Genomic DNA, 11,561 nt, shown 5'->3' on the forward strand with positions numbered 1-11,561 from the left:
ATGGCCATACCGCCCAAAGTAATTTATAGATTCAATGCCATCCCCATCAAGCTACCAATGACTTTCTTCACAGAATTGGAAAAAACTACTTTAAAGTTCATATAGAACCAAAAAAGAGCCAGCATTGCCAATACAATCCTAAGCAAAAAGAAGAAAGCTGGAAGCATCACGCTACCTGACTTCAAACTATACTATAAGGCTACAGTAACCAAAACAGCATGGTACTGGTACCAAAACAGAGATATAGACCAATGGAACAGAACAGAGGCCTCAGAAATAACACCATGCTTCTACAACCACCTGATCTTTGACAAAACTGACAAAAACAAGAAATGGGGAAAGGATTCCCTATTTAATAAATGGTGTTGGGAAAACTGGCTAGCTGGATCCCTTTCTTACACCTTATACAAAAATTAATTCAAGATGGATTAGAGAGTTAAATGTTAGACCTAAAACCATAAAAACCCTAGAAGAAAACCTAGGCAATACCATTCAGGACATAGGCATAGGCAAGGACTTCATGTCTAAAACACCAAAAGCAATGGCAACAAAAGCCAAAATTGACAAATGGGATCTAATTAAACTAAAGAGCTTCTGCACAGCAAAAGAAACTACCATCAGAGTGAACATGCAACGTACAGAATGGAAGAAAAGTTTTGCAATCTACCCATCTGACAAAGGGCTAATATCCAGAATCTACAAAGAACTCAAACAAATTTACAAGAAAAGAACAACCCCATCAAAAAGTGGGCAAAGGATATGAACAGACACTTCGCAAACGAAGACATCTATGTAGCCAACAGACACAGGTAAAAATGCTCTTCATCACTGGTCATCAGAGACATGCAAATCAAAACCACAATGAGATACCATCTCACGCCAGTTAGAATGGCAATCATGAAAAAGTCGGGAAACAACAGGTGCTGGAGAGGATGTGGAGAAATAGGAACACTTTTACACTGTTGGTGGGATTGTAAACTAGTTCAACCATTGTGGAAGACAGTGTAGTGATTCCTCAAGGATCTAGAACTAGAAATACCATTTGACCCAGCCATCCCATTACTGGGTATATACCCAAAGGATTATAAATCATGCTACTATAAAGACACATACACACATATGTTTACTGCGGCACTATTCACAATAGCAAAGACTTGGAACCAACCCAAATGTCCATCAACAGACTGGTTTAAGAAAATGTGGCACATAAACACCATGGAATACTATGCAGCCATAAAAAAGGATGAGTTCATGTCCTTTGCAGGGCCACGGATGAAGCTGGAAACCATCATTCTCAACAAACTATCACGAGGACAGAAAACCAAACACCACAAGTTCTCACTCATAGGTGGAAAATGAATAATGAGATCACTTGGATACAGGAACATTACATAGTGGGGCCTGTTGGGGGGTGAGGGGTTGAGGGAGGGATAGCATTAGGAGAAATACCTAAGGTAAATGATGAATTGATGGGTGTAGCAAACCAACATGGCACATGTATACCTATGTATCAAACTTGCATGTTGTGCACATGTACCCTAGAACTTAAAGTATCAAAAAAAAATTATAAAAAAACACTATAAACTGACGAATTACATTCCCTCTACTTTCATATTTGGAGATCATCTTTTAGGAGTATCACATACTGGGCATATTCTAAAAACCTCATAATAACATATTTGATACCTAAATATATAAGATGATTTCCTTGCCTGTCTCCTTTATCTGGCCAAGAAGTAAGGGAAAAGAGTAAGATCTTTGAAAGAACAAATGTGACCTTCTCTTCTATTAAATTATAAGCAAGAGTGACATATTTTCTGTTAGAATGTGGACAAATGGCTTTGAACTTTTAAGAAAAGGACAAAGCTGAGTCAGAAAGCTGGGTTTTACTCAAGCCACAGAGATGAAGTCATGATTACATTGTAGGATTACTGAGAAGGAGAGCAGTACTTCCAAGTTAGGGATTTAGAATCCAGGTTCTTTCCCTAGTGACACCACTTATTAACTGTGGGACCTTAACCCCTCTGTGCTTCATTTTCCAAATTGTTAAAATGGGAATAATAGTGCCTACGTCACACAGACTGATATGAATATTAAGTGAATTAACAGATATAACAGATATAAGTAAAGCATGTAAAATGGTATCTGGCACATTAATAAATACTAAATATGAGTATTTATATATTATTAATATGTAGCTTTTTTAAAACCTTAAGATAATTATTTAACTGAACCTAGGCACTCATTTAAGTACCAATTATGAAATACCAATAGTGAATCTTTGTCTTTTAAAAAATAGTTCTTTTTTTTTTTGAGACAGGGTCTTGCTCTATTCCCAGACTGGTCTTGAACTCCTGCCTCAGCCTCCCAAAGTGCAGGATTAACAGGTGTGAGCTACTGTGCCTAGCCCAAAAAATAGTTATTTTCTATTATAGAAGTAATTTCGTTTAAAAAAGCACACTATGTGGAAAGCTTGATTCTTACTTCAAGGTCATGGCTCATGGATGACGATCTACTTGGTGCCAGGTTCCCCGGAAGTGCTGGCTAACTATAATAGTTATGAGGAAGCCAGAGATTCTATAGGGCTAGTTTTTAAAAGTCCAGACTTATAAACTGGTACACATAAAAGCAGTTATACAAGGCACAGGAACTGTACAAAAGAGACATTTTTACATATTACCTTACCTTTTTTGTAAATTCTGTAGTTGTTTCCATAAGTTGCTTTTCTTGATCTGTAAACTATAGGATATGAAGCAGCAGGAAGTTAAAAAAAAAAGACTAAAATTAAAAGGAATAAGTAACCAAGAAAGTACATTTAAAAGCACAATACCATATCTGTTACTCTGCTCCTTTCTAGGTTGATATCCAGTTTATTATCTGCTCTGATTCGACTGGTTTCATGCTTTAAAGAAAATAAAGATATTTAAAAAATGATCTTATAATGAATATTTGTTCTGAAATTAACAGCTAGAAAAAAATTCACTTACCATTAGTTGTTGCTTAACTTGGTCTAATTCAATTTTCATTTTCTAGGTACAGGAAAGATCATATGTAATTAGCATTAAACCAAGTCTATATTATGATTAAAAAAATTTGAAACCCTAGATTACCAAAATTTGCACAATCTATGGATTTCTAATACACAATTGATAAGGAAAAAAATCTTCAAAAGAAACTACTAAGCCACTGTATTCAGAAAATAATTCTTATGAGCAAAATGCATTTGTTTTGTATTATACTTTTAAAATTGATTTTCTAAATTTAAAAGCTATAGTGGATAACATAACTTAAAATTCTGACTTAATTACAGAAATATACTTTTCTCAAGTCACAAAGACATTTAGTACAGGATTAAATAAAATAGAAAATGCCACATTACTCTCAGCTCTGAAACCATTATATAGAAATTTTATATATATAGCTCAAAGATTTTCTGTTTTATGTGGTTTTACATGTATAAAATGTAACTCTTATTCTCTTCAGTATGCAAAGCACTATGATTTATATAGAAAAGATTAGGTATGGTTAAACAAATAGTACTTTTAAATCTAAAACTTATTGTTTACTAACCACATGGAATTATTACTTGGTCTTACTAACTTATTCACTATAAGTAGGATGCTTATTATGAGATCAGTTATTTTATGAGTAATAAATTAAAATTTGCATCACCTCATTCTCTGCTCTCAGATTTGCGAATTCACTTTTCTCTAGGATGACCATGTCTTTCCTGATAGAATCCAAATGAGCCATTAGCTGTTGTACTGTTATTTCCTAGAAAACAAAATAAAAATAACCTAGTGATTCACAGAAAGCCATCTTTTATTTATGGAATTGTTTTCATGAAATTTAAATGAATTTGTTAACATGCTACAAGGTATAATGCTGACTGGTTAAGTAAATATGAAACTTACATATCTGAAATATCAATATGAAAAGAAAGAGATTCAAAGAAGAAAAAGGTATTTCCTAGGGGAGAGAAATGTGTAAGTCTTTGAATGAAAAGAATCTCAATAAAATGCTTCCTTACACCCTAAGAGTTCCTCAAAAAAATAATGTTTTGTTCTTGTTTTTTGAATAACCAAATGGAAAGGGTTTTATCTCTTATTACTTTGATTTTGAGATTTTCTACCACTGGAAAATTCCATGGTATTGGATACGACTCAGAAGTCAGGTAGTAAAACAAAATAGATGTATAGTTAAAATAATTGCCCTTTGTCAGCACAACATAACCAATTTTGTTTAAATTCCTGGGTATCTTCCCTATATTTGGCACTACAAAGAATATGTGAAAGAAAAGGTAGAATTTACCTGATAGATCTATATGCTTTTGCTTCGTTAGGGAGGACAATTTTGTAGAAATGATTTAAGACAGCCTTACAAAGAAAATATAACTGTTAAGGTTGAATATCCCTAATCCAAAAATCTGAAATCCAAAATCCGCAACTTTTTGAGTGCCAACACGACACTCAAAGGAAATGCGCATTGGAGTATTTTGGATTTCAGATTTGGGATGTGCAACTGGTAAGTGTAAAGGAAATATTCTAAAATAAAAAATCTGAAATCTAAAACACTTCTGGTCTCAAGCATTTCAGATAAGGGATATTCAACCTGTAGCACTATACTTCTTAAAATCATGTAGCTTGCTAATTTATCTATCCTTTACCAAAAGAAAAAGCAGATGAGGTATAACCTTATTAAGGACTCTGTATAACAGTTTAGAAATAAAACAAGAAAGCCCCCCCAAAAAACAGTATGAGTTCTGGAGTCAGGCTGTCAAGCTTTGAATCCAAACTCTGCCATTTACTGTGAGATGCTAGCAAGTCATTTAACTTCTCTGGTCGCCTCACTGGTAAAATGGAAATAGTAACAGTTCCTGGTATACCTTGAAGAGTTGTTTTGAGGATTAAATGAGATTATGTATGTATAATGCTTAAGATAGTACTTGGCATATGGTTATCACTGAAATGTTAACTATTATTATTACCGATGGGACAGAGATCTAATGACTGAAGCACGATAGTCTAATGCTAATGTATTAATGTGGAGGAAGTTTGGACTTCTTATATACAAGTTTTTAACTGTGTACAACAGACATTGCTGACTCATGCCTTTTCTAAACCTCATATTTACTCAGGAGGGTTGTTCATTTTATTCAATTCTGCTTGACATATTTATGAGAATTAATTCAGAAGTCACACAGATGTGGCCTCTAGGGGCTGGCAGTCCTGTTTGCCCCAAATATCACTATAAAGGAATTATATGACATTAAAAATAATATATTCTTATTACTGAGATTTTTGCCTATTACATAGGCAAAAGTTGGAAAGCTAATTACAGACTTCATACTTGTGGAGTCTGAACCTGAAAATAAGGGATTGTATTGTGGCTTTCTTGAGACAGAGCCTTGCTCTGTCGCTCAGGCTGGAGTGTACTGGCATGATCTTGGCTCACTGCAGCCTCCAATTCCTGGGTTCGAGCGATTCTCATGCCTTAGCCTCCCGAGTAGCTTGGACCACAGGCACCCACCATCATGCGCAGCTAATTTTTTTTTGTATTTTTAGTAGAGACAGCATTTTGCCATGTTGGCCTCTAACTTCTGACCTAAAGTGATCTGCTCACCTCAGCCTCCCAAAGTGCTGGGATTACAAGCGTGAGCCACCACACCCGGCCTTAATGTGGCTCTTAAGAGCCTCTTTTTACCTCATTCTTCCTTTAAATACAGACTCAAAAAGCCTACAAAACTGCACAGGTGTCCATCTTTAACAACTTTAAATGTAAAGACATAATCCATTGTTAAGTAGCCAAATACATTAAAAGTGTGATTTTTGTAACTAGTATGGATCCATCAGAGAATATTCAGATTTGAATCACAATCACAATATAATCAAATTCTCAGAATAAGAAGACTTTATTACTTTATTTTCTTTTTTCCCCCCTCATCCTGCTAGCTGACTTGGTTTCATATCAAGTATGAAATTATTCTAGTTACGTTCATTTATTCAGTCCTTTATGTAAAATTATTGCTTTTTGTCCATATCACCACAGTGAAAACTCCTGTAAACTACTCAGTCTCTCTAAGCCTGTCTTCAGTGGCCAAATAGAATTCTGCTTAGTTTTCAAGGCTGTTAGAGATTAAATAATATATGAAAAGTACACAGCATTGTGCCTCTTACATGTTAAATTCTTACATTTGACTTTAGGATTTTTATATTCAGTCAAATTAAGGCATCTTAGGCAATTTATAAAGTCCTTCTCAGCCATGTAAGTCCTTTCCAGCTATGTCTGTGAAAATTAACCAGTATGTATGTATAGCAGCAATAAAACATACTTAATATATAGAAAGATTAGCTCTTCTGTGGTGAGCTTTCTTGAGGGAAAAAGTTGTTTCACTAACAATCTACCACCACTCATGAATAACACAATATAATGATCTCATCCCATCAAAGATTTGGCAAAATACCATCCCTGTTACCACAACATTATTACAACTATTCTAACTATTCAGTCTGTCTAAATATTGATTTTATTCAGTGTTTTGTGTGTGTGTGTGTGTGTGTGGTCCCTTTAGAGAGAACAAGGAAGATAGAGCGTGTTTGGAAGGTCACTAGGTAGACAGAGACGTAGTTATGAAATGACTGTCTAATGAAAGTATCAGAAATAATAGTAATCATTGTATTACCTGTTGAGCTTGAGTGACCATCTCTTTATAGATAGTATCCAGGCTAACATTTGATAAAGTAGTTAATGCTGATACAATTGTTTCTGCTTGTGTTTTGTCAAATCCTGTAGGCAGCAAATAGGTATTTTAAAGTGTATATCCGTATCAAAATAAACAGCGTGTAACTCCTCAACATTTAAATTGTTATACTCTTTTAAAATAATGGTTACAATTTAAAAATTGACAGATAATGCTAAATTACTCTCCAAAAGTACTCTATAATTTTAATTCCCATTCTGTATCTCCCCACATCTACATTAACACTAGATATGACTTTTTATTTTGAGTAATTGGCAAAAAAATTGTATTACATTGTTATTTTCATGTTACTTAAATTTGCATTTCCTTGGTTGGTAGAGAGGTTAAGCATTACATATACTTTTGTTATTTATATTTATTTTCTGTGTTATGCTTGTTTATAGCATTTGCCCCCTTTTTTTCTGTAAAACTGCTTATTCTTTTACATTTATTTAGCTTTTCATCTATCTGAAATTTAGTTTTCAGTAAGGGGATCTAATATATTTTTTCCCAGTGGCTAGTCATTTATTATCTCATTTATTAAGTAGTCCTTCCTTTCCCTAATTTGTAATGCCTTCATCACATTAAATTCATGTCTGTGTCTCTGAATACCATTTTGTTCTATTAGTCTATTCCTTTAATATCACATAATTTAAATTACTGTTTTGCTATCAGGTAATTTTTTGTGCTTATTTTCTGATTTTTTAATCTCAAACATTTGTACTTCCACATGGACTTTAGTATTAGCCTAGAAACTAGTTTCTTTTTCACTTAATTGGAATCATTCTGTACATATTTCATATGCTTTTTTCAATTAACATATCTTGAACATTCCTCATATCAGTAAATATTTCTCAAACAGTATCATTTTTAGTGACTATAAAATATTTCATTGGATGGTCTATTTAAATAGTTACTCTTAATTGTTCATAACAGTGATACTGTCTTGACTAGGCAATTATTATGAGTGCTATTAATTTTCTTCTTTCAGGAGGTATCCGTGTTTCTTACCATGAGTTTCCAAGTCCTGAACCAATGCATGGGTATCAAAAGTTAATTTCCTTTGTTCTAAAGGAGTTATATCCACTGGCCGCCTATCATATCCCTCCTTGGATGTGGTGGTGAAGAAGTCTGAAAAGAGAAGACATTTTTTTTCTCTTGTAGTAACTGATAGAGGTTTCCTACTTTAGCTTACAAAGCGTTTTCCCCATCCATTTATGATATAGTTCCAGCTCTTCTAGTTTTGTCATCTCACCCAAGTTAATTGACTCCTCTGAGCCTCTCTTTTATCCGAAAAGTCTCTGACGTTTTTCTGTACATACTAAACATTCAATAAATGTTTCTTTTCCCTCCTTTGGTATTCAGGAATGTTAAGAGTTAGTATAAACTTGTAATAAAATACATCAAATGCTTTGGATATCACCACCTCAGCTCTAATTACTGTAAAGCAGAAACTACACAATTCAATTTTTCTCTGTGCTCAGTCTTTCAAGAGCTATGAAAATTTTTTACACTTACATCCCTGTTTAAAGTAGCTTTCCATACTCCCACTCACTTATATATCCTACATAGTTTATTTCCTACATAGTTCTCAGCTCCAATATGAAATTATCTTGTTTGCTGTTTGTATCTCTGGATCAGAATGGAAGTTCCATGATGCTTTGACTGTGGTTTTCACTACTGTATCTTTAGCACCTAGAACAGTGCTTTGGCACATATTTGGGCCACAAAGTTTTACTGTTGATTCAATCAATGAATTTGATTTGAAATCATGGGCATATTTACTGGTATCAATATAAGAACCCTAAGAAAAAATTCTCATTTCTGAAATAACCCTTCTTGTCCTATTTCAATAAATTCCCCAAGTTTTAACCTAGACACAGTAAAGACCTTTTCTGTATATTGCTGATGAATTTATTATAAGGTACTCTGCCCATAAACAACTTCTAGGAAAGGTAAAGGAGTTACCTTTATAGAGCCAATGGTAGAATTAGGATTCAGACTCAGATTCTTCTGACTCCAAATCTTACACTCCATGCTGTCTCTCTTATTTATCCTAAGCCACTTAAAATATCTAGATATTTAAAAGACTGCAGGCCGGGTGCGGTGGCTCACACCCGTAATCCCAGCACTTTGGGAGGCCAAGGTCAGGGGATTACGAGGTCAGGAGATGGAGACCATCCTGGCTAACACAGTGAAACCCCGTCTCTACTAAAAATACAAAAAAATTAGCCAGGCATGGTGTCAGGCGCCTGTAGTCCCAGCTACTAGGGAGGCTGACGCAGGAGAATGGCGTGAACCTGGGAGGCGGAGCTTGCAGTGAGCTGAGATCACGCCACTGCACTCCAGCCTGGGCAACAAAGCGAGACTCTTTCTCAAAAAAAAAAAAAAAAAGAAAGAAAGAAAGAAAAAAGACTGCAACTGCAGGCATTATTTTTCCACCAGTACTGTGTAGGACAAATGTGATTCCTTCTTTATATCCTTCTAGCCTAATGAATATTTATTGAGTGCTAGAACTTGTGCCAGGCACAGGGGTAAAATGATAAGCAAAACCAGACATGAATGATGTTCTCACTGATTTTATAGACTAGAAGGTAGGAAAGAGATACTGTTTTTTAAAAACACCTAACAATCAACTCTAAATTCAAATGATAAAAGATTCATTAAAATATTCCAAAAAATTCTATTTAACTGAAGAGATAAAAGTAGCTGTAAATAAAAGTGGCGCAATTTTTTAAAACACACATTTGGTATACTGGTCAGTAATCTTTTTCACTTGAATGTCATCTAGTAGGGTAAAGAAACATGCCTTTGTGTGTAAATACCAGACCTAAGGTAGGAGAGAAAAAGAAAAATTAGAGGAAAGAGGGGCAGATTTCAGTAATTTCAATAACAACTGCATTAGGAGTAGTGATGGTACTCTTAGTTACATATCCCTGATTAGAAGTTTATTTGGATTTAGAAAAAAAATCAGTAATAATATTTATATAATATTTTACTGTTTTCACATCTATTACCCCATCCTTAAAATTCTCATTTTATGAATGAGGTAAATTGAGGCTCAGGGCTAAGTATGGATGCTCCTCAGCTTATAAAAGGGTTATGTCCCATTAAATCCATCATAAATTGAAAATATCCTGAGCTGAAAATGCATTTAATACACCTAACCTGCTGAACATCACAGCTTAGCTGGGCTCACCTCAAGCATGCCAAGAACGCTTACATTAGCCTATAGTTGGCCAAAATCATCTAACACAAAACCTATTTTACAATAAAGTGTTGAATATTTCATGTAGACACCCAAATGGGCATTTTGTAAACATTATGGGATGCAAAAACAAAACCCAAAAAACCCTGGCAATACTAAGTATTGGTTATTTGCCCTTGTGATCCATGGCTAACTGGGGGAGCTGCGGCTTGCTGCCCCTGCCAATGCATTATTGTTAGATTAGGAAAGGATCAAAATTCAAAGTACAGTTTGTACTGAATGCATACTGTTTTTGCACCATGATAAAGTCGAAAAATTTTAAGTTAAACTATCTTAAGTTGAGGACTGTCTGTATGTAATCAGTCCGAGATCTTACGGTCTCATAGCTAGGCGGATTAGTACAGTTCCTCTGACTTAGTCCACAAACACTCTGAATACCTTGCACAAAGAGCAGCTTCCTACTAAATTTGGGATAGAGACCAAATACCTTAACAAGCCAATAAATCTTTGTAGGGTGTAGCTCGTCTCATGTCCTGCTATGCTCTCTCTGGTCCTCTTTCAAGGACTCTTTGATTTTAATTCCACAAACATGCCATGTGCTTTACCTTCTCAGGGCCTTTGCCCAGCCCCTGCCCTGTTCAGAAAGCTCTCTTTTTCTTTGCCTGCTCATGTTTATCCTTCAGAGCTCAGTCTGAATGTTTCTTCCTCTGGAAAGCCTGACGACTCCTTTGGGTTATGTCTCTTTTGTGATGGTTTTTCATAGTACTGCATAGGATTCTTTTGCAAACCCTCTCACAATTTACACATTTATGTGACTCTCAGTTGTCTCCCCAAGAGACCAGCGGTCAGCCAACTATAGCCTGTAGACTACCACCACCTGTTTTTCTAGTTTTATTCATTAGAACTAGATAGTTTTATTAGAACACAGCTCATTCATTCATGGATTACTCTATGGCTACTTTCATGCCACAGTGGCAAAGCAAATAGTTGTGACTGACCTTACAGCCTACAAAGCCTGAAATATTTATTGGGCTCTTTACAGAAAAAGTTTGTCAACCCCTGCACTAAACTATACAGTTCTTGAGAGCAGGGACCACATTTGTTCTTGCTCACTACTGAATCCCCAATGCCTACACAAATCTGGATGCTACATAGATACTTGCTGAATGAAAGGCACTGTGCTTGGCATTATGTATACACAATGATGAATAATACAAAGGAGACGCATTTGGCCCTACTTGAGAATAAAGGATCGAGAATGACTATTTGGATGATGGTAGAGCTACATTAAATATTAAAGAAGTTATCGGCCGGGCGCGGTGGCTCGGGCGGTGGCTCAAGCCTGTAATCCCAGCACTTTGGGAGGCCGAGACGGGCGGATCACGAGGTCAGGAGATCGAGACCATCCTGGGTAACACGGTGAAACTCCATCTCTACTAAAAAATACAAAAAAACTAGCCGGGCGAGGTGGTGGGCGCCTGTAGTCCCAGCTACTCGGGAGGCTGAGGCAGGAGAATAGCGTGAACCCGGAAGGCGGAGCTTGCAGTGAGCTGAGATCCGGCCACTGCACTCCAGCCTGGGCGACAGAGCGAGACTCCGTCTCAAAAAAAAAAA

The 11,561-nt window shown here is 35.7% G+C and overlaps 1 protein-coding gene across 7 annotated transcripts in view; it reads right to left on the reverse strand.

Annotated features, from left to right (window-relative positions):
- Positions 1-11,561, reverse strand: part of CCDC90B (coiled-coil domain containing 90B) — a 57,481-nt gene that overhangs the window by 42,643 nt on the left and 3,277 nt on the right. For 6 of the 7 annotated variants that reach the window (XM_017875222.1, XM_017875225.1, XM_017875224.1 and 3 more), the window contains exons 2-7: positions 7,751-7,870; positions 6,683-6,786; positions 3,673-3,774; positions 2,988-3,029; positions 2,831-2,902; positions 2,686-2,739 (exon numbers count right to left, since the gene is read on the reverse strand). In XM_017875222.1, the coding sequence (XP_017730711.1) occupies positions 2,686-2,739; positions 2,831-2,902; positions 2,988-3,029; positions 3,673-3,774; positions 6,683-6,786; positions 7,751-7,870 (494 nt within the window). The remainder of the gene's footprint in view (positions 1-2,685; positions 2,740-2,830; positions 2,903-2,987; positions 3,030-3,672; positions 3,775-6,682; positions 6,787-7,750; positions 7,871-11,561) is intronic. The other variant, XM_017875226.1, reaches the window with a different exon arrangement.

Source organism: Rhinopithecus bieti, unplaced genomic scaffold, assembly GCF_001698545.2.
Source record: "Rhinopithecus bieti isolate Rb0 unplaced genomic scaffold, ASM169854v2 scaffold_9667, whole genome shotgun sequence".
Lineage (NCBI taxonomy): Eukaryota > Metazoa > Chordata > Mammalia > Primates > Cercopithecidae > Rhinopithecus > Rhinopithecus bieti.